This window comes from Monodon monoceros, unplaced genomic scaffold, assembly GCF_005190385.1.
Source record: "Monodon monoceros isolate NGI ecotype Baffin Bay Population unplaced genomic scaffold, NGI_Narwhal_1 Super_Scaffold_18, whole genome shotgun sequence".
In the NCBI taxonomy this organism is placed as follows: domain Eukaryota; kingdom Metazoa; phylum Chordata; class Mammalia; order Artiodactyla; family Monodontidae; genus Monodon; species Monodon monoceros.
The window spans coordinates 126,953,157-126,977,582 of NW_021703774.1; the positions used below are offsets into that span (position 1 = coordinate 126,953,157).

General features: G+C 35.9%; 1 protein-coding gene and 1 pseudogene across 5 annotated transcripts in view; both read right to left on the bottom strand.

The window, feature by feature from the left end:
• Positions 1-6,129: 6,129 nt before the first annotated feature.
• Positions 6,130-7,300, bottom strand: LOC114897963 (annotated as a pseudogene).
• Positions 7,301-7,467: 167 nt separating this feature from the next.
• The window catches only part of EFCAB7 (EF-hand calcium binding domain 7), a 50,627-nt gene continuing 33,668 nt past the window's right edge, over positions 7,468-24,426 (bottom strand). For 3 of the 5 annotated variants that reach the window (XM_029228694.1, XM_029228697.1, XM_029228696.1), the window contains exons 12-14: positions 11,084-11,293; positions 8,763-8,870; positions 7,468-7,736 (exon numbers count right to left, since the gene is read on the bottom strand). In XM_029228694.1, the coding sequence (XP_029084527.1) occupies positions 7,662-7,736; positions 8,763-8,870; positions 11,084-11,293 (393 nt within the window). In that variant the 3' untranslated portion in view covers positions 7,468-7,661. Of the gene's footprint in view, positions 7,737-8,675; positions 8,871-11,083; positions 11,294-24,426 lie in introns of those variants that run through there. The other 2 variants (XM_029228695.1, XM_029228693.1) reach the window with 2 other exon arrangements.

Sequence of the window (24,426 nt, forward strand, 5' to 3'; positions counted from 1 at the left end):
TATATTGCAGGTAGAAATGCAAACTGGTACAGCCACTCTGGAAAACACTGAAACAGTTTCTTAAACAGTCAAACATACACTTAAACATATGATCCAGTAATCTCACGTTCGGGTATCTACCCTACAGAAATGAAAACTTATGTTCAGGTAGGAACCTATACTTGAATGTTACAGCAGCTCTGTTAATATTGCCAAAAACTGGAAACAACCTAGCAGATGAATGAATAAACAAATTGTGTAAATCTTTATGATGAAAAACTACTCAGCAGTAAAAGGAACAAACTATTGATACACCAATTTGGATAATTCTCAAAGGCATGCTGAGTGAAAAAATTCAGTCTCAAAAGGTTGATACATGATCTTAATTTATATGACATTCTCAAAAAGAGAAAACCATAGTGATGGAAAACAGATCAGTGATTGCCAGGAGCTGGGAGTATGGAGCTAGGAGGAGAGGAGGATGTGACAAGGGAGTTTATTGGTGATGGAACTGCTCTGGATCCTGATTGCGGTGGTAGTCAAATGAATCTATACGTGTGTTAATTCAATAGAAATACATAACCTCACCTCCTCCCCCACAAAAGGTCAAATTTATTGTATAATAATTATTTTAATATGGAATTAAAATCACACAGAGGGATTCCCTGGTGGTGCAGTGGTTAAGAATCCACCTGCCAATGCAGGGCACACGGGTTTGAGCCCTAGTCCGGGAAGATCCCACATGCCGCGGAGCTACTAAGCCCGTGCGCCACAACTACTGAGCCTGTGCTCTAGAGACCTCGAGCCAAAACTACTGAAGCCTGCATGCCACAACTACTGAAGCCCGCGTGCCTAGAGCCTGTGCTCTGCAACAAGAGAAGCCACCGCAATGAGAAGCCCGCGCACTGCAGTGAAGAGTAGCCCCCGCTTGCCGAAACTAGAGAATGCCCGCGTGCAGCAACGAAGACCCAACGCAGCCAAAAATAAATAAATAAATTTATTAAAAAAAAAAACTCACAGAAAAAAAAGTATTAGATTTAAAATAGAAGGTCAAGAAGCAGAATAGTTTCTTCTGCATTGGGGAAAGGTTTAAAGGCTTCATGAAGAATGAAGCATATAAAAAATATATGTTAAAGGCCCAGTGTGTAATACTTGTTCACAATCTATCTTCTCTGATAGACTATATATAATGAGAGCAGGAACAATGTCTAGTTTGATCACCTGTGTACATGCAGTAAATAAAGCAGTGCTCTATACATATTTGGCAATCAATAAGTATATGATTATTGACTTATTGCCTATGATATTAATAGGCAGAGATACAATACAAGAAATTGTAGGAAAAGTGAAAAACATGAGAAAATGCCTGAAAGTCCCTCCTCCCCCTTCTAAATCCCTTTTATCCCTTCAAGTTCAGTTAAAGTTCTAGCTCATCTCCCTCATTCTTCCAGCCACACTACTCTTTCCAACTTGTCCAAACTGGTTCTACCAAACATGGTCTAATATTTTAGTGTAGTACTTCTCAATATTTTAAAGCCTATGACTCATTTCCTTTAATAGTTATTAAAATGTGCCTTTTTCCATTATTTAAATTTTAAAATACATTGTATTGCATGACTAAAAACAAATCAAAGCACTTGTCAGCTTCAAACCACACTTCTTTCATTCCTTCATTCCTCCAAGAAAATCTTATCACCCCTCTCCCCTCAAATTGGGCAAGTCTTCCCTTCCTTTTCTGTTCCTGTACCCTAACTCATCCCTAGTTTATGCTTAATGATCAGTGTTTACTACTATAATTTAAGACTTAATATCATTCCTTAGTAGGATAACATGTAACTCATTTCCTCAGCTCTTTCTTCTCCTGAGGACAGAGATCATGTCTACTACTTCGGCCTTGTAACTAATGCCATGTGTGCTAGATACTTGCTAATTTTATGTCCTTGTATACCATTCACCAGTCTACTTGTCTTCCAAAATTGTTACTGCTCTGCAAGGAAGAAAACAAGTCTTTCTGAAGAAGCTAAATCCAAACAATTTTTACAACAGATGTTTAGAAACGGCACAGAGAAATGTATGTTTTAGTAATGCTGCATATTCATATCTATAATTGCCAGAAAGGTTACAATGCTGGTATTCTGTAACTGGCACTATTGCATTGATATTATATGTTGACATTAGCCTCATACGGATGATTGAACTTAAGCTGGCCTTGAATTTAATTTAGATGACCTTGTGTTAAATTGTAGAGGAAAGAATAAAGTTAAGAATATGTATAAAATGTTGGATGTTTACCAACTGTATCTAAAAGAAATTTTAAAATATTGTTTTTAAATTTGGAGGGAATGGAACCATACTTCTAACCACTTTATGTTAGTCTTCTTTTTAACATTCATATATATCTTTAAATCAACTGTGGTCAAATATTGCAAATATATGCAGCTTGTGAATTATTCATAAGAATTGAGAATGCCTATTCTTCATCTTCCTTAGACAAGAATTAGCCATAGCTAATAAGTACAGACACTTTAATCAAAATCCTTTACCTCTTAGATTTTCAGCAACAATTCCTAGTCCCTGGCCCCTAAATTGTGTCTCCACAATCGCATCTACTTTCCCTAAATCAATTCCATTATTTGCCTTATTTTTCCTCAAATCTTTATGTAGCTCTTATTTTTTCCAGAAATTAAGCAAGGCTGAGTAGCAAAGATAGGCTTTATAATCCTATGAAAACCTAGCAGGGCTATCTCTATATGTCCTTATATAATATTTGTAACTTCATGAATAAGTGAAGAGCCTTTTAAGAGCTGAAGATTTAGTATCCACTTTACAAGTTAGAAATAATTTTTATATATTCTCTAATAAGAATGGGTGTATATGCTTGTGTATGGATGTATCCACAATATACAATATATTTCCCCAAAGCAGTCTTAGAAGTCATAAAGGACTTAAACCACTGCTGAGAAATATTATCAGTCTCTCTCTCTCTGGGGCATATGTGTGCACTAATGAATAATGAAATAATATGCTCACCCTCTGGTGGTCAAAACCAGAAATACATTTCCATTTTCCTGGATTATATCCAAAATATGATCACTGTGGTATATTAAGTTTCTGCTTCCTATTTAACTTACACCAAAAATAGATCTAAAAGAAGGCCACTGGCTTAAAAAAAAAAAAACCACAGGTCTACTACAATATGTAATGGAAAAATCAACAAACTTATTAAATATAGTAATTTAAGAATTACTTATGACAGCATTTGATAATTAACACTAATTTGGCTTTAAAATATCGGAACTGTAGAATTTTAGAGTAGGAAGGAATTACAGCGATCATTTAGCCATTTCCCCTCCCATTTAAAACTTAGATAACGAAAACATATTTCATTTTGTTTTAGTTGTTTAATCTGCTTCATGTAATTAATTACATGAAAAACAAAATCTGTATAAGTGGAATTGGATAGTAATGAGACCTTGTGTTTCTTTTCTTATGTTTCTATTTTTAACTTACAAATAGCCCAAGAACTAGGAAAAAATTATACCACATGTAAGTTTAAATTTTCTGCCCACTTTATTCAATCATCCAAAAAATATTTATTGTATATTATGGTTCCAATGGTATATGCTGGAATTGTAACTATCCCTGCTTTCAGCCTAGTGAAGGGTACAGATAAAACAGTAATTCCCGTATGGGATGCTGAGTGTGACCACAAAGAGTGAGCACAAAGTAATAGGGCCATCAAAGTGGTCTTGGTGGGGGGGAGTAATCAAGAAAGGATTCTTAGGAAAACTGACATATTTGATGAGACCTGAAGGAAGAGAGGAAAAGGGGAAGGCAGACTTACTCTATGGGCAAGAAGGAAATATTACATCCAAAGGGCCTGAGGTGAGAGAGAATGCAGAAACTGAGAGAAGGTACAGAAGTATGGTTGCAAGAAGCCTGAAAAGGAATGGTCAGAGGTTGGAAGAAAATCTGGAGAATATGGTGTCAGAGAGATCAACAATATCTAACACTGGAGAGAAGACTTCAAAATATCCACTGTGTTGAATGATAAGGAAGTTATTTATGTCCCTGGAAAAACAACCACTAGTTGAATTAACTAGGAAGAATGAATGGGAGTCAAAAAAGTAGGTATAGCAAACAATTCTTTCATGTCTTTTTGGTGTGAAGGGGAGGACAGAATAATGATAGAGATAGATTGGGAATGAGAGGTTTCTTAAAGATGAAAAGTCTAGAACACATATAAATAATAATGAAAAAAAAGCTAATTTCGAGGAAGTGTTTGTAGATAAAATTTTTTCATGGGGAGCTTTAATGTAGATACCATGAAGATAGGAAGGGCACAGGAGAGACTTGGGGCATTTAGATGTCTTTTTTGTAAGTTGAATCCTTGTGATTTTAAAATTAAACAACATGAAAAGTTACCTTTGAAAATGTAATAGTCAATCTGCACAAAACTACCCTGAAAAAGGGTAGTACCTCTTGAATTTAAAGAAAACATTCTTACATGTTAATCAACTTTATTTTAGTTGAATAAAGAATCATTATCAACCTATGAGTCTGGTATTTCAGGACTTGAATTAATTTTTTCTGGATATTCTAGTACCACAGTACTGAGGTAATTCTTAAAAAATCATTTACTTAAAGGTCCAAAAATGGAACCCAGCTTTATTATAATCATTAACTAGCTGATTCCCTTGGATTTTCATTTGCTTGGAAGAAAGTTTAACTTGAAACAAAATATCTTTCTTTTCTACTGAGTAATTGAAAATGGGACCATAAGATAGCTGGGGTTTTTCCCCTCTAATAAGTGAGTAATGGGAAGAAGAAAAAAGGCTTGGTATGTCTAAGTGGTGACAGTGGTGGAAGATAAGGCTTAAGCGCTCACTATTCTTTCTTGAGTCTCCATGTTCCAATGATAGCACTTTATGTCACCTATCATTCTATTATAAAAAGCCTTTTTGCAACTTGCGGCAAAGATAGCAACTTTATCATACGCTTTTGGTAACAGAGCCAGATAATTTATTTCCTGCAACTCAATACTTTGTGAAATAGAATATAGGGCCACATTTATTTGACTTAGAAAGCATCCGGCAATTAATAAAATGCTTTCACATTGCATTACTTTTTAAGACATCATCTGAAGAATTCAAACTGCTAGATAATGACAACCCATTTTACAGACATCTAATCAAGGGCCAAAAATCCAAGTGACATTTAAACTATGTGCTAGCATGTGCTGGGTAAAAATAATATGCTGCTATACTGGTATTCATATTTCAAAAGCTGACATTTACTAGCCAAGTATTCTGTTACTGATATGGTTACACAGGTCTTAATTCCTTAATATAGTATTTCATGCACCGTACTACTTCATTAATTGCTATTTGATTTAATTTCTATTATTTCAAAATACATTTAATTAAAAGTACTCCACAGGTAAATCCATTAAACAATTTACTGTCAGAACAAAATATTCCTACTGTTGTGATTAGATTTTGGCTTCTTTAATACAAAAATTAATTTCTCCAAACTTTGCTTTAATTATATTTCCTCATGGGAAAACTAAATACAGTATATAATTAAATGGCTGTTTCTGCATTCACTTTTTTATTCCTTTTAATGATTTTTAGTGTGGTCACAAGTTTGACAGCCACAATACATTGATAACATAGCTGAAGACAGTATTGAAATAAATGTTACAAAAGCGTGGCAAGTTTTAAAATGTCAACTCTGAGTGATGGTGCATTTCCCATGTATTTGCATCTGTACCCCCAAATTTCACAACTCGGTCTGTGCTTATCCTCACCAGGTTAAGGTGTATGCCTCACTTAGGTCAGGGCAGGAGCTGTTGTGCCTTTTTTTTTTTTTTTTTTTGCGGTACGCGGGCCTCTTTCTCACTGTTGTGGCCTCTCCCGCTGCGTAGCCCAGGCTCCGGACGCGCAGCCCCAGCGGCTACGGCCCACGGGCCCAGCCGCTCCGCGGCACGTGGGATCCTCCCGGACCGGGGCACGAACCCGTGTCCCCTGCATCGGCAGGCGGACTCTCAACCACTGCGCCACCAGGGAAGCCCTGTTGTGCCTTTTTGAAGACCCAGACTTTCAAGAGCAAGTGTTGAACTCAGGCATTCCACGGAGCATGTTGGCAACATCAGACTTTGCTTTGGTTCCTACTACTGTGTGAGCTACCTGATCTCCCAGGGTTTGGGCTAGCACAAGGGGTATTTTGATATCCCTGCATGAGACCAGCAGGCAGTTTCTGTACATGTTTCCTTGGGGAGGGGGTTGGGGGAGATTCTAGAACTGATGTGCAGTCTTCCAACACACTGTCTGACAGAGCTGGAACCAAGATGGGATTCATAGTAACTTTTTTTCATCAAAGGTATTAACCGTCCAAGCAACAGCCTGAATGCCTTTAGTTGACCACTTCTTCAAGTAGTTTGGGGATACAAAATCCTTTTGCATGAGGAAACCTGAAATTCCACACAGGTACCATAAGATATTACGTATGCTCCAAGCAAATGAAACATCTATTACCACAAACATGGATTGTATCCAGAGAGTATCATAGTCCCATCTGCTGTATGGCTAAGGTTCCAAGGTCTGTGAGTTAAAGCCATTACTACACTGTGATCTGTTTGTCTCATAGATAACTTCCGGCAAGAAAGAGCAAATACTACGACTATTGTATAGTTGAGGAAATTCCATACACATTTTCTTTAGAACATCAGTAGCCATATTTGCATGGCCTTTGACATCAAAGAAGACTGTGATGTTATGGTTCAGGCACTCTGCTCCAGCTTCCCTCAGGGCAGGGATCTTCTCATCAGGGAAATTATTCCTGAATCTGTGATCTGCTGCAGGATTAAACTTTCTAATTTGTTCAAGTGTCAAATCACACATCGACCAGTCCCATCAGTCTACTTGTGCTATTGTATCTACTTGTGCTATTGTGCATTAAGGTAGCAATCTCAGCAGAAGGAAACGCAGCATCCAACTGTTCTCTGACTTATTGTGACTGCCACTGCCAATGGCAGAAACTCAGTCCTGGGGCTTGAGCACCAGCAGAGCCCTGTGGGAGGGCACATGCTCAAGGCTGAAGAGGCGCAGCAGGAGATAGAGGCTGCCGGTGAAGAAGCAAGCAGTGAAGGGCTGCACGTCACCAGCCACAGCAGCAGCAGCAGGAAAGAGGACTCCTGGTCCTCTCACAGCCACATGCCTGTGACTATAACGGTGAGGATAGGAGTCCTGGATCCACTGGGCTCCTTGGACAGGCCAGAGCACAGGGATAAAGCACAAGGCACTCACTGCAGCTTGCCCATTTACATTTTAGTCCAGGATTTTTTTGATAAATCGAAAGTGTATAGGATTTTATAGAATTCATTGAGTATTACCTTTTAAAAGCTTACCTGTACTTTGATTTCAGTTTACTAGTCATAAATGAAATACGCCCAGATTTCCCATTAAATTAATAAGAAGGCCACACATTAAAAAATTATTTCTATTTTAATAACAAAGTATATAATATGGACATGAAATGTAAATGCATACAAATTAAATAGATTATTATGTACATCAGTTAAATTGATTAGCATTTTGTTGATCAACAAATAATAGACTAAACTTGAAATAATTCTTCTCAGTTTGATAGTCTCAAGCAAAATTATTTCCTAAAAACAGCGTTTAAGATATAAGGGAATACACACAATAATATATCCATTCTTGTCGTTCATTCAGAGGCATTACATGTTGACAAACCTGCATATAAAAATAGAAAGCCTTTACCTTCCTTTTATATACTGTAATTTGGGGCTAATTTTTCAATAGGACAACATTTCTAGAACCTATGTAAAAAATACCTCTGTACAGATAAAATTCTTTAATATTTGTCCTTAGCAGGGACCTGCAATCTACGATCTGATGTCTAACAGGATAATCCAGCCTAAATTCTACGTAATATAGTATTTGGTAGTTGGTATTTGTGAATGTGGGTAAAGAGGAGTGGTAGAAAGGGAAGGAAATATTCTTTCCTCACTAAGCCTAGAACATTAAAAAAAAAAACCATGATTGGGATAACAGAAAAGATAAACTCTTCTTATCCTGTTTTAGCATGTTTTAGGATTTCACTGACAGTATGGAGAAAAAAAGGGAAAGAATAGAAAGTTTTTTCCTTTTTCCCTTAACTAAACTAGTTTCAGGGTCTACTGATCTCTCCCTGCCTTTGAACTCCTGGCTAAATCAGAAACCCAGAGTTCTGCTGACACCATAACTTCAGCTATTCTAGCTCTTGACTTAGTTGGTTATCTGAAACTCACAGGCATTTTTTCTTTTAGGTTACCTCAGAAAATCTTAATAATGTAGATAAAAATATTTTGAGTTATCAAAAGTCCTATTACTATTAATACTACTTTGTATTTCTATAAAATATTCAATAGTGCTTTCACATATATCATTATATTTTTATCTTTACATTAATTTTGTGAAGTACCTAAAACTGGTGACATTACATTAATTTTACACTTAAAGAGACTGAAACAAACAAAAAAGAGACTGAAACAGAGAAGTTAAGTGAATGTCCCATAATCACTGAACCAAATAGTGAGAACTGGATTAGAACCAGTCTCCTATCTCATAGTACAGGATGGTACTAATACAAATATCATACTTAAAATAATTTTCTACTTTATTTATATTTATCTACATATTTATCCATAACATTAATAGCAAAAATGTTTTTTTCAAATTGATAAAACAAAAGGCTTTAATTAGAAAACAATGCATTACCATTGTAGATTTTGGTGCCACTTCTACTGCAAATATGTCAAGTCCTCTGTTGTTTACACAGTTTTTACTCAGCTCGTTGTTGATGTGAATAATCACTTTATTATCTGACTATAAAAAAAAGATTTTATAAGTTGCTAGTCCTTTCTTTACTAAATACATACAAACAAAATGATAATTGCAAAACACTTTGCAAGTCTTGTGATAGAGATATTCACAGGGTTCTATAGAAACAAAGAAGACGTTATAGAAACACAGAAACATTAGCTCAGACTGGGGTATCACGGAAGACCTTATGGAAGAAGTGATACTGGAGATAATATACCATTGATAACGATAGCCTCTAGGATGGATAGCAAACAAGAGAAAGCAGAATGAAGCTGATAAATAAGAGAAATGTAGGAGTCAAAGTATTCCCCTGCTAAAGAACCTGTAATCACTCTCTAATGACTACAAAGGGGCAATATAACATTAGACTACCTGGATTCATCTCTCATCCCTTCTACTATTTAGCTCTGCGACCTTTTGTAAGTTATTTAACATCCCTGTGCACAAGTTTAACATCCCTGTGCACAAGTTTCCTTGTGTGTAAAATAGGAATAGTATAATATTTAGGAATAGGAAAATAGGAATAGTATAATACTTACCTCATTGGGTTGTTGTGAGAAGTAAAAGCGTTAAAGTGCCTGGCACATGGTAAGCTCTAAAATATTATTATTACCTCATTTTGGTGAAGGGAAATTTAATTTTCCTTGAGGGAAAAGGAGACGGAGGGTTGAGAAATGAAGGTAATAGAGCAGAGGAATTGGGGTAAGGTAGTGGCTCTCTTCCACCCTTTTAATTCTCATGAAACGTAGAGGGCTCACACACACACAACCAAAACCAAACAAACAAGAAAACATAGAGGGCAGAAACAGAAACATGCTGGATCTTAGGAACCACTCTCCAAAGTGTTATGATCCATTTGAAGACTGCAATCTACTGGCTGGGGAACCTATCTTATTTCATCAAGTCTAAACTCTTCTATCTTGTTTTCAAGATAACATATATAATCTGGACCCATTCAACCTATGTTATTTACCTTTCAAATACTTCTCCAAATAAAGCTCTCTGTTTCTGCAAAGGAGATAGTCTCACTTTTTCATCTATAGTTCACATTAACTCTTACTCATATTTCTCCTTATACTGTTTCTCCTGCTTCTAAAGGCTGCCTCTCTGCGTATCTAAATCCTAGTTATCCTTCAAATCCTATACACATGTTTAAATCCCACATCAGTTCCCTTCCCCCTAATCACAAACCCTTCCCCAACTTCTATAGTCCAAACTAACATCAAGTACAAGAGATACAAATACAGTTGAATTCCTATTGCACATACAAACAGTATTATGTAATTTAACATTTAACTGTTATTTCGAGAGTATTAATTTTGCCTTTACAATTAGCCCATAAACTCCTTGACAGCAGAGACCATGTTATACTTTCTAGTGGCCCCTATGGTGACTATGAGAGTTACATAATATATATTCACATTGACTCAATACTCAGCCAAATCTTAATGCACTTTAAGAAATTTATGAAAGGCATAAAAATAATGTAAATCTCACCCAGGAACTAAAAGAAATAAGCCAACAGTTCTAAAAAACCTAGCCATCTTGAGTAAGATTTTATAAAAATTTATAATTTCTAGAAAACTCAGTATATCTGACTTTAAGAATTTATGTGTGTATTCTCTTGACCAGCAATATCAATAGTAGCAAAGAAGATGGCCAAAAGCCAGAAATAATTGGCTTGATAAAAACAGGTCCTGGACAGTGGAATATATTTAATTAGATAAAATGATGATAATCTGTAGGATTTCTGATACTGCAAAGTTTGTATAAAACAGTTGGGCTAAATTCTTTTCTTTACTTTGTTTATATTTCTTTAAAACATGATGTCCATTGTTTAAAATAGCTATATATGTGTGAAGACTTTTAGTAACAAACTAAATAAAATACTTTGTATCCAGATTATGCTCTATCTTCACAGATCTCCAAATATTTAATTTTCATAATATTTTAATAGAAAAACAATTGTCTCATAAGGAAACACAAAAAATAAATATCTAATAAATAAAGTAAATATTATATACCTTAAAAATATATAAAAATTATCATGCCCAGTTTGAGTTAGAAACTCAAAAAGAAAAAAGAATAACTTGACTATTACAGATATTATTAATGTAATGGGGTATTTAATTACTATGCAAGAATAGGGTGAGAAAGAAGATGGAACATAGTAGCAAACATTGCTGTTATGAGGAGAACCACCTCATAACTGATACCTTGTTTTCAATAACTGATGTTATCCAGGTGTCACACTTATAAGTATGTACAATTATATTTTCATAGCCATCCATTACTTTGGCATCGCCTTTGTTAAGAACAGATTTACAAATGGCCTTCTCAAGTTGCCCACTGCATGCCTCCATATGGACAGTTTTAATTCTTGGCTTGCATTTGTCTGCATAGATATCGATGACAAATGGGCATGCCTGAAATGAAAAATAAATCAAACCTTGTTTTAGCCTTTTGATAGAATTTAAATTATTTATTATTAGTATGTTTATCATATGACTTAAGAACATACTTTCTAGCTTGTCCTTCTGATACACATTTATGAGGAAAATTTTAGTACTATGAATTGATTAATAAAAAAGCATGAAATTCTGATTTTTTGGTTGCATATTAACTGATAATGTTCATAGAAAAGGAAAGAAACCTCCTTTACGCCAACCCCTCCATTTGCTCTAAAGCTAACTCATGTCATGTTAGTTACTTAATTTCCTTTCCTAACTACAGAAAGACTACAGAAAGAACTCATCAACAGGCTCTAAAGAAATTATGTGAAACTCAATACACGAATATACAGCACCAAAAATAACTAAGTGTAGAAAAATTAATTCACACAGTTTATAGTTAGTGTAAAAGCACCTTTAAAAATCTGAGATCTAAAGAGATTTTCTGCACTTGGAAATAGATTTTTCTAATGTCTACTCTTTAGTCTCTACCATAGCCTACAAGATACTGCACACGGTAGCCTCTCTATACAGCCCAGTCCCCTGCCTTGCAGGACATGTTCCAGTTACTCTGCTTTTTCATATCCTAGAACAAATAAAGCTCTTTCCTGTGTGAGGGATTTCGTATGTAGTATTCTCCCTGCTTAGAGGATTCATACATTTTCACATATATATCTCATCCTCCTCTTTCAAGTTTAAGCTTAAGTGTCACTTCTGCAGAGAGAGTGGCTCTGGTCCCCCAATCTCCTTCACTCCCCCACTGTTCTCTACTTTGGCCACTGGCTTGTTCCCTTCAAAACACTTTTGAAATGATTTTATTAATTTTGCATTTAATCAGTCATCCTCCTTCATGGAATGTCCATGAGGGCAGAATTTTTGACTATTTTATTCATCACTGTGCCTCTTTATTACAAGCTTACTTTATGTAGGCATTAAAGTGTATTCGTTGAGTAAATGAATGAATTCATACACATTGATGATCAACTTTTTATTATGGGGACAAAAGATAAAAGTCTGAACTTAGTAGAACAATATACATTTTTATTTTTTTTTAAAAAGTTTAAAAACATTTAATGACTCCAACCTTTGGCAATAATAAAGTCACCTTTTTAAGAGATAGTAGTCTGAAAAATCACTGGAAAAGAAAGCAGAAGATCTGAGTTTGTAATTGGGTTTTGCCATTTACTAGCTTCGTGATCTGGGGAAGTCACTTCACTTCTATGAGGCTCAGTTTCTTCATTGAGAAGGTGGGGATAAACAGTATATATCCTGCCAAGAGTTGCTAGAAATATCTAATAGTAATATGTGTCAAAATATTTCACAATATAGAATTCTAAAAACAATTGTAATAATTATGATTATGGCATTTTAAAGGTTTAATTTATTTTTTCAGTACTGAATAGATTCTGGTATTATTCTACCATTTTTCAAGTCTTGCTTATTTGTCTTATTCAACCAAAGAGTATCAATATTACATTCAGATATCACTGACTGTAAACATCTTAAAGTCTTTGTTAAAGACGTATTCCCTAAAATTTTTAAATAAAATCTTATCTACTCTAAAAATGGTGCCCTTTAACTGTATTACTTTTTTCTGTTCATGGACTTGATCTTTTATTTACTTATCTTTTTTATCCTACTAAGTTAATGTAGGAAGCATACAATAAGGAAGAAAACAATTCATTGTAAACTGGTAATTGTAAAAATATTAACAATATATAATAAGGAAGATGGGGAAGATTGTAATAAAAAAACCTAGATTAAGGCATGCTACTAAAATTTTGCACAAAGTGTGGCTCTTAGCTACCTGTTAGCCAAGATAAAAGTGAAAGAGAGTGTATTACGTAGCTCTCAATATCTAAAAAAATGAAGGAAATTTTTCCCAGTTCTGAATTCCAAAAGGAATTTATACCATGAAATTCTTTTTTTAAAAAGAAGAGGAGGAAAAAAAGGAAAAAAACTAGGCATACGTTTTGCTTATCAACGTCCAATAAAGAACAAATTATTGTTATGGTGACATAGGGGCAATGCTCTTGCAGGAGGAACAATAAAGAAGTTATGCGGCTCTTTGAAAGAGGAACTGCCTTTATAAGTTGATAGAGTGGATAACCTATAATTCTAAAACTGAATTAGGGGGTTTAATAAGAAAAAATAAAGTAAAAGTGACTGGCTGTGCCTGATTGTAGAGGAAAAAAATAAGACAAACTGAGAGTATATAGTAACTTATAGAATGCTTAAAATAAACTTTGGTTTACTAAAACCATTCAATTAATGAGATTTCAAACAAACCTAAGCCCTTTCCTAAATCCTAACCTGTAACTGATACTTTGGTTAGTCTTTGTGACACAATACCTACTAATTTAATAGGTGGGATCAAAATATAGCTCATTTAGACGTTAGATTACTTACATAATATACGACTCAAGAAATTGCCAAAAAAACGGTTCCTGAATCCTTATGGGCAAAAGACTCTACAGACATATTCAAACCAATTAGAACACAGCTCATAAGATTTTAAATGGATTCTTCCTAAATTATCATAAATTTTTTTTTTTTTACAAACATGAAAATGTTAGGTCATGCTCTAGGTATATTAACTCAGTAACATAGCACACATCAAAGAACCATTGCCTATCAAAGCTAATACCTTAACTGAACAGGCTCATTGTCTCAGAGCACAGGTATCAGTCAAAACTAAATCAGTCCAAATACCTTCAGATTTTGTATGAATCCTTTAAATAAAATGTTATCACATGTGTATATCCCTATCATTGATGGAAGTATTCAATATTTTTATACCAATTAATTAATTATGAATTATTACTTTCTCCCTCTATTACCATCTGCTGATTGAATACTTTCAACCCAACAACTCTATAACCCTTACTGAATGAGGAGAATCTCCTCATTATGATTCTGTAAATCAAGAAGTATCCATACCCAGAAAAAAATTTTGGATGCTTCAATACCAAATCCTGACTTAATATTGTTTGTTGATGGGGTTATATTAAAAAAAATAAAAAGGACAATACCAGGCTTGACATAATAAGTAGCCTAGTCTCTTTTGTAAAATCTATTTCCTTACCATGAAATAGCTTAGCTCAAATGATTAAATTATGGCTCTCTCTAAAGCATATCAAATCACTAGAAGAAGAGAGTAAAATACACATACTAGCTAACAGCTAGTATGCTTTTAGAATAATTGACTTTTAAAAAATGTTATAGAAAAAAACAAGGTTTTATTTGCACTTTCTCAAGTACTCTTTAAAAATGAACAACAAATACATGATTTGATACCTAAAATAATTGCTATCATAAAGGAAGAGACAGTAAAAGAAGTTCTATAGAAGCTAATATCTATAATATAGATACCACAGAAATACTTTAGAAGTACTATACAAATACTTTTAACAGACCATTATATTAAACAGACTACTCTGACTAAAGTCCTTATGTAAAAGCATTGTAAGAATAATAAAATAAAATCCATGGAAAAGTTTAAGGATTGCATTGTAGATATACAAACTTTGGCCTCCCAAATTCTGAAAAGAAACAATGGGTACAATCAGGTTATAAGAACCACGAGGATTAAGATCTGACAAAACCAAAATAGCCACCTGGACTACAAAAATAAAGAATAAAATCCTTTGTGAAACAATTCATTCCAATAGGGACAAACTGGCTATAATATCAAACACTAAGGAAAGAACCTTCCTAGGATGATGAAGGATAAAGTCGGTCCATGCTTTATTTGGAACTAAATTAACCTAAAAAAATTGAGGGACATGAACTGAGACTATGCTCTAAAAGACTCTGGGCATGTCCAAATTGAATTTATACAGTTGCCTCTCCTGCCATGGTTTCTGAATACGTCGTACTAATAATAGCACATTTCTTTTCAGAATGGATCAAAATATTTCCCTGTTGAAAGGTCACAACCATCATGACTGCCTAGGACATTCCAAATTACTGATCCCGTGACAAGGGACACATTTAACTGGAACAATTATTCATAAATTTGGATTATGTACTCAAAAACATTTTTGTCTTTATCGTTCCCAAATCTCTGGGAAAACGATAAGGGCCTTAACAGAATTAGAAAGACACACCCTTTAAAGATCCTAAAGTGAGGTTTACCAGAGAACCTCCAGAAGCCAGCAGTACACAGAATTAACTGCTAACCCAGAAACCTTTCAATAAGCACATGACCATATGAAGTAAGAAGCTTCCTCTCGAGACCACTGGAGCAAGATTCTTCTACAGGTTACAGTCTTCTTTGAACACTCTTGTTTATTCATAGCTTTCCTCTTTACTGATTTAAGGGTATATATGTCTGACTTAGCCTATCATGTTCTCCTTATTAGTAATACTGACTTTCCTAAGTCTAGGCTTTAAGGAAAATATGTTTGAACTATGAGAAATAAAAATGCAATATTTATTATTAGTCACAGCACCAAGAAACACCAAGAAACAATATACCTACAATCCCACAAAGGATGATTACATGACTTGTGCAGCTTCTATGTGGAAATCAGACTATTTAATGCCAAACCAGAACCAAGGTAAATTATTTTGTACAGCTATTAGTTAGGCCATTACAAGGGTATGACTCTCCAATACCCTCAGTGGGTTATATTTCCTGACATACACCCCAAAATAATAAAGCCCTTTCTGCAAAAGACTCCTGAAGATAGTAAGCCGATTCGCAGCAGTTATGCCACTCCACATGATCATCAAAACATTGCTCCTTCATTTTGGTTGACACAGTAATTAATATAGCCTAAGTCCTGGGGGCACAACAAGCCAGTTGAGTTAAATTCTTTAACACAAACGGGTATAGATAATAAAAAAGCCTCGACTTTCTTTTGAACAATCAGGGAGGAGTCTGCACTAATGCTAATACTTCAGGTTGTACCTGGATTAACACTAGAAGTAAAACTAACTAAAACTACAAAAGGCTATAAAAAATAGACTTAAGGAGTCCTTGGGACTTTTCTTGGCCAAGTCTGGAAAATCTGGGGTCATGATTCTGGAGTGCCCTTCAGTCCTTTCTTATAATACTTCTAGTTATACTTGTCTCAGAGTTTAACTGTTGTCCAGAATCTTAAAATGCTTCAGTAACTTAAAAAGTTACTTTCCCAACAGATGACTTAAAGGCAAAAACAGGATGAAATCATGATACATGCACAAACTGAAAATTAGATCTCCACAGAGGAAACCTCTTCAAAGAGAATCAACATCAGTGGTTGAGTGAATCGTTGATGGTTTTTTCTGCAGCCTTAGCTGGATGAAAATCAAAAGGAAAGACTGGGAATAAAAAAGTGCCCATAAACTTATGAAAAAACTGATTATTCTGTCGTTATGGTAATGAGCAGTCATCAGAACTTGGTTTTTTCTTTAATATATATTTAATTTTTATAAGTAAAATAGTTAATATACAATGTTGTGCTAGTTTCTTGTGTACAGCAAAGTGATTCAGTTATATACGTATGTATATATATAAACACACAGATATGTACGTATATATTATATATATATTTTTCATATTCTTTTCCGTTATAGTTTATTATAAGATATTGAATAGAATTCTTTGTTCTATACAGTAGGACCTTGCTGTTTATCTATTTTATATGCAGTGGTTTATCTATTTTATATATATAGTAGTTTGCTAATCCCAAACTCCTAATAATTTATCCCTACCCCCCTTTCCCCTTTGGTAACCATAAGTTTTTGTTCTATGTCTGTGAATCTGTTTCTGTTTTGTAAATAAGTTCATTTGCATCATATTTTAGATTCCACATATAAGTGATATCATATAATATTTGTCTTTCTCTGTCTGACTTACTACACTTACTATGATAATCTATAGGTCCATCCACGTTGCTGCAAATGGCATTATTTCATTCTTTTTTATGGCTGAGTAGCATACCATTGTGTGTGTGTGTGTGTGTGTGTGTGTGTGTGTATTCCATTGTGTGTATGTATGTATATACCACATCTTCTTCATTCATTCCTCTGTTGATGGATTTTTAGGTTTGCTTCCATGTCTTCGCTATTATAAACAGCACTGCTATGAACACTGGGGTGCATGTATTTTTTTGAATTAGAGTTTTCTCTGGATATGTGCCCAGGAGCACGATCGCTGGATCATATGGTAACTCTATTTTTAGTTTTTTAAGGAACCTCCACACTGTTCTCCATAGTGTATGCACCAATTTACATTCCCACCAACAGTGTAGGAGGGTCCCTTTTCTCCACACACTCTCCAGTGTTTATTATTTGCAGACTTTCTGATGATGGCCATTCTGACCAGTGTGAGGTGGTACCTCATTGTAGTTTTGATTTGCATTTCTCTAATAATTAGTGATGTGGAGCATCTTTTCATGTGTGTGTTGGCCATCTATATGTCTTCATTGGAGAAATGTCTATTTAGGTCTCCTGTTTTTTGATTGCATTGCTTTTTTTTTTTTTTGATATTGAGCTATATGAGCTGTTTGATATTTTGGAGATTAATCCCTTGTTGGTCACATCATTTGAAAATGTTTTATCCCAGTCCATAGGTTGTCTTTTCACTTTGTTTATGGCTTCCTTTGCTGTGCAAAGCTTTTAAGTTTAATTATGTCCCATTTGTTAATTTTTGCTTTTGTCTCCATTACTCTAAGAGATGAATCAAAAAAAATATTGCTTCAATTTACGTCAAAGACTGTTCTGCCTATGTTTTCCTCTAGGAGTTTTATGGTGTCATGTCTTATATTTAAGTCTTTAAGCCATTTTGAGTTTATTTTTGTGTATGGTGTGAGGAAGTGTTCTAACTTCACTGATTTACATGCAGCTGTCCAGCTTTCCCAACACCACTTGCTGAAGAGATTGTCTTTTCTCCATTGTATATCCTTGTCTCCTTTGTCAAAGATTAATAGTCTGTAGGTGTGTTTGTTTATTTCTGGGCTTTCTATTCTGTTCCATTGATCCATATGTCTATTTCTGTGCCAACACCATACTCTTTTGATTACTGTACCCTTGTAGTATTATCAGAAGTCTGGGAGGATTATGCTTCCAGCTTTGTTTTTTCCTCAGGATTGTTTTGGCAATTCTGGGTCTTTTGTGATTCCATATAAATTTTAGGGTTATTTGTTCTATTTCTGTGAAAAATGTCATGAAAGGGATCTCAGTAAGTCTACAGATTGCTTTGGGAAGTATGGCCATTTAAACAATATTAATTCTTCCAATCCAAGAGCATGGAATATCTTTCCATTTCTTTGAATCATCTTCAGTTTCCTTTACCAATGTTTTATAGTTCTCAGCATATAAGTCTTTTACCTCCTTGGTCAGGTTTATTGCTAAGTATTTAATTATTTGATGTGATTTTAAAAGGGATTTTTTTTCACTTTCCTTTTTTATATTTCATTGTCAGTGTAAAGAAATGCAACAGGTTTCTGTATGTTAATCTTGTATCCTGATACCTTGCTGAATTTGTTATCAGTTCTAGTAGTTTTTGCGTGGAGTCTTTAGGATTTTCTACATATAGTATCATGTCATCTACATATAATGACAATTTTACCTCTTCCCTTCCAATGTGGATACATTTTATTTCATTTTCTTGTCTGATTGCTGTGGCTAGGACTTCCAATACTATGCTGAAGAGAAGTGGTAAGAGTGGGCATCCTTGTCTTGTTCCAGATTTTAGTGGGAAGGCTTTCAGCTTTTATCATTGAATATTATGTTGGCTGTGGGTTTGTCATAAATAGCTTTTACAATGTTGAGATATGTTCCCTCTAACCACATTTTGGTAAGAGTTTTTTTTATCATGAATGGATGTTGAATTTTATCAAATGCTTTTTCTGCATCTATTGTAATGATAATGTGCTTTGTCTTTGCTTTTGTTGATGTGGTGTACCACATTGATTGATTTGCGTATGTTGAACCATCCCTGTCACCCTGGGATGAATATATTTGATCACAGTGTATGATCTTTTTTATGTGTTGTTAGAATTTTTGCCTCTATATTCATCAAAGATATTGGCCTGTAATTTTCTTTCTTGGTAGTGTCTGGTTTTGGTATCAGGGTGATGGTGGCTTCATAGAATGACTTTGGGAGTGTCCCTTCCTCTTCAACTTTTTGGAAGAGTTTGAGAAGGTTTGGTATAAGTTCTTCTTTGTATGTTTGGTAGAATTCCCCAGTGAAGCCATTGATTCTGGACTTTCGTTTGCAGGGAGTTTTGGTTTTTTTTTTTTATAGATTCTATTTCACTTCTAGTGATTGGTCTGTTCAAATTACCTATTTCTTTTTGATTCAGTTTTGGTGGGCTTTATGCTTCTAAAAACTTGTCCATTTCTTCTTGGTTGTCCAATTTGTTGGCAAATAATTGTTCATAGTATACTCTTATGGTTTTTTGTATTTCTGCAGTATCAGCTGTTATTTCTCCTTTTTCATTTCTTATTTTGTTTATTTGGGTCCTCTCTCTTTTCTTCTTGGTTAGCCTGGCCAGAGGTTTGTTGATTTTGCTTACCCTTGCAAAAAGCCAGCTCTTCGTTTTATTGATTTTTCCTAATGTGTTTTATCTCTATTTTATTTATTTACTCTCTGATCTTTATTATTTCCTTCCTTGTGTTGACCTTAATTTTTGTTTGTTCTTCTTTTTCTAAGAAGGTGGTAGGTGGTAGGTTAAGTTGTTTATTTAATTCATTGTTGACCCATTGGTTTTTCAGTAGCATGTAGTTTAGTCTCCATGTAATCATTTTTTTCTCATTTCTCTTTCTGTGGTTGATTTCTAGTTTCATGCCATTGTGGTCAGAATAGATGCTTGAAAGAATTTCTGTCCTCTTAAATTTGCTGAGGCTTGTGTCCTAGTATACGGTCTATCCTAAAGAATGTTCCATATGCATTTGAAAAGAATGTGTATTCTGTTTTTTGGATGTAATGTCCTGAAAATAGCAATTAAGTCTAACTGGTCTATTATATCATGTAGGATCTCTGTTGCCTTATTGATTTTCTGTCTGGATGATCTGTCCATTGATATCAGTGGGGTGTTAAAGTCTTCTACAATTATTGTATTCCCATCAATTTCTCCCTTTATGTCTGTTAGTATTTGTTTTATGTATTTAGGTGCTCCTATATTGGGTGCATATATGTTAATGGGTGTTATGTCCTCTTCTTGTATTGATCCTTTTATCATTATATAGTGTCCTTCTTTATCTTTCTTTATGGCCTTTATTTTACAGTCTATTTCGTCTGAATATTGCTATCTACCCCTGCTTTCTTGTCATTTCAGTTTGCATGAAATATCTTTTTCCATCCCCTCACTTTCAATCTGTGTGCGTACTTCACCCTAAAGTGGGTCTCTTGTAGGCAGCATATTGTAGGCTCTTGTTTTATTATCCAACCTGCCACTCTATGTCTTTTGACTGGTGCATTTAGTCCATTGACATTTAAGGTAATTATTGATAGATATGCATTTACTGCCATTTTAAACCTTGTTTTCCAGTAGATTTTCAATTTCTTCTTTGTTCCTTTCTTTCTCTTTTTGCTTTTCCTTTGGTGGTTTGATGGTTTTCTTTTGTGTTATGCTTGAGTTCTTTTGTTTTTGTTTTTTGTGAATCTATTATATGCTTTTTGATTTGTGGTTACCCTGTTTTTCAAGTATGTTAACCCATTAGTATATCTACTTGCTTTAGACTGGTAGTCATATAGGCTCAAACACATTCTTAAAAAAAAAACCCTAAATTTTCTTACTCCTCTCTGCCACATTTTATTTTGATGTCCTCTTTTTCATATTCATGTTTATGCTTTTGCTGTTCATTGTAGTTATCATTGCTTTCACAAAGAAACTGTTTTTCTGTGTAATGCCTGATTTGATTGTGATTTTCTCTTTCCTATAGATTCTTGTTTCTTTTCTATTTAGAGAAGACCATTCAATATTTCTTTTAGGATAGGTTTAATATTGCTGTATTCTTTTAGTTTTTGCTTATCTGAAAAATTCATTATCTCTCCTTCTATTCTAAATGATAATTTTTCTGGGTAGAGTATCCTAGGTTGCAGGTTTTTCCCTTTCAGGACTTGGAATATGTCTTGCCACTCCCTTCTGGCCTGCAATGTTTCTGTAGAGAAATCAGCCTTATGGGGCCTCCCTTGTAACTAACTCTTTGTTTTTATCTTGCTGTTTTTAGAATCCGCTCTTTATCTTTGAGGTTTGCCATTTTAATTATATAATATGTCTTGACATAGTTCTGTTTGGGCTCATCCCGTTTGGGACCCTCTGTGCTTCCTGTACCTGGATATGTTTCTTTCTTTAGGTTTGGGAAGTTTTCAGCCAAAATTTCCTCAAATACATTTTCAATCTCTTTTTCTCTTTCTTTTTCTCCTGGGATCCCTATTATGCATAGAATGGCTTGCTTTATATTATCCTATAGGTCTCATATATTGCTTTCTTTCTTTTTTTTTTTTTTTTTTTTTTTTTTTTGCTGTTTAGCTTTCTGTCTGCTGTTCTGGTTGGGTGATTTCCATTATTCTGTCTTCCAGATAACTTATTCGTTCTTCTGCATTACTTAGTTTGCTATTTACTGCCTTTACCTTGGCTTTCATCTCAGCAAGTGAGTTTTCTAATTTTAATTGGCTCCTCTTTTATAGTTTCTAGTTCCTTGTTACAGTGATCTGCATTTCTATCAATAGGCTTTCTTAATTCCTTCAGTGTTTGTTGTTGCTTTGTTTATTTTGGCTGCACCATGAGGCTTGCAGGATCTCAGTTCCCCAACCAGGGACTGAACCCAGGCCGTGGCAGTGAAAGTGCTGAATCCTAACTGCTAGACCACCAGGGAACTCCCCCTTCAGTGCTGTTATTACCTCCTCTTTGAACTTGGGATCTAGTAGACTGGAGAGGTCCGTTTCATTGTTTGTCCTTTCAGGGACTTTCTCTTGTTCTTTTCATTGGGAGTCGTTCCTCTGATTCTTCATTCTACTTACACTTCTCTGACTCTGAATTTAGGAGAAACAGGTATCTACTGTGGTCATGAAGGGCTGTTTTTATGTGGGAGTATTCCTGTGTAGCCTACATGAGTCTAATAGTTTTGGTGCGAGGGCTGTTTTTAGTATGGATGCCTGCCACATTTTTCCTCAGTGTGTGCTGGCTGTTATCCCCTTGATAGGGGGTGTGATTGGACTTGTGGTGACCAGTGCCTTTACTGGATGTTGAGCAGGGTCTCCTCTTTGCTCTGTGGCTGTCATAGCCCTGTCAGGGTCAAGGTCTGCTCTTCAGTTGTTGAAATAGAAGTCCCCAGATCCATTTCTGAGCTGTGGTGTGGGGTAGGTGGGGTTGAAGTATCTCTGCTGGGAGAGCCACTGAGTATTCCTCTGTGGGAGCTGTCCACAAGGTAGTGTGCTCTGGTGTCGTGTGTCAGTTGTTGTGTGCTCACAAAGTACACTGTTGTTGGCACTGCCCTCTGCCCCACCTCAGCCATGGGATTGCAGGCAATCAACCCGTATGTCCCTCAGGTACTGTGTTCATAGGCACCAGGACCCACAGTAGTCACATATAGTCGTGCCTCTGAACCCACTGTGGGGACTAGAGAATCAGCGCAGACCCTGGCCCTGCCTTCACATGTGCGTGCCTGCAAAGCCCACAGCTGCTAACTCCAGGCCTGCCCCAGCCATGGGAGCACCAGTAATCCTCACAGATGTCCCACAGGTGCTGAGCTTACAAAGGTGCTGGCAGCATACATCCACCAAAGTTGCAAAGCCTCTGGACAAGGCTCAGATTTCAGCCCGGCTTCTGAAGTCAAGCAGCCCCTGGAGATTGGCTCAGATTTCAGCTCTGCCTCTGCATGTGGGCAACTGCAGCTTGGTGCTCCCAGAGCTCATGGAGGTGGAGCTGCGCCTGCTGTGAGGTCACTGGAGAATGAGGCTGCTAGTGTAGGGCCCTGCCCTTCCCCTTGCATGCATTAACAACGGGGCTTCTATGGCGGACCTAGGCTTCATCCCGTGCATACCCCCATTTGCGGCCCAGGCCACACTCCAGCCCCTTTGGGCTGTCTCCATGCAGCCAACCCCAGTCCCCTCCCCAGGTCTGTCCGCTGAAGCCCGAGTTTCAGCACCCAGTCACTGTGCACACCAACAGATGCGCATCTCAGGCTGGAGTGTTCAGCAAGGTGGCCAGGACCATCCGTGCTGTTCTCTTTCTGCTCTGCCTGCTGCAAGCCTATTGCTGCACTCTGAGCCTCTGAATCTCCCTTTCTGTCCCAGCTGATCTCCCAGCTGGTGAAGGGGGTTCCCAGGGTGAGGGAACCTTTTCTCTTTCACAGCTCCCTCCCAGGGGTACAGGTCCCATCCTGATTCCTTTTTATATTTTCTTTCATCCTACCCAGTTACGTGGTGATCTTTCTTGGTTGTATGAGATCTGCCAGTGTCCAGTAGGTATCCTGTGAGAATTGCCCACATGTAAATGTATTTTTGATGTATTTGTGGGAGGAGGTGAGATCCACATCCTTCTATTCTGCCATCTTGATCTCTCTCCCCAGAAACTTGTTTTAAAACTGTTCAGTTGATCTGCAACAACTCACTTCAATAAACACGCTTTTGTAAGTCAGCCAGTGTTGGCTCCTCACTTTTGAAAGTCAAGCAATCACAGACAGACTCATGTAAATAAATATACCACTGAGTGCCAACCAGTCAACAGTCTCACCTGAGTAACCATGCTTCCCCAAAACACTTTATAAATAAGATGAACATTCTGCTTTGCATAGAGAAACTACACCTGACCAGATAGCTCTCCCTTGTAGGAAGCAATCAATTCATTTTTGTCCTTTTATTCCAGCTACTGAGTGGTGGTCTCATCATCCTTTGACATTTTCACTGTATAAATTATTTTTTTTAACCTTTGGAACATTCAGTGATATGAATATATTACCTATTCAATAAAAAAATAAAATTTAAATAAAAAGATCTTTGTCTCAGAAATCCTTCTTGCCTATGACTTCAGAAGTCAACGACATCAGCAAATGTTATAAAATGTCTTAATTTGCTCTTAACTAATTCCTTTGTTAAGTGAAAGCATGTGTAGCAGACACAATATTATTCACAGATTAGATGCTGATTTTGCACCATGCTTAAAAATGTGAGA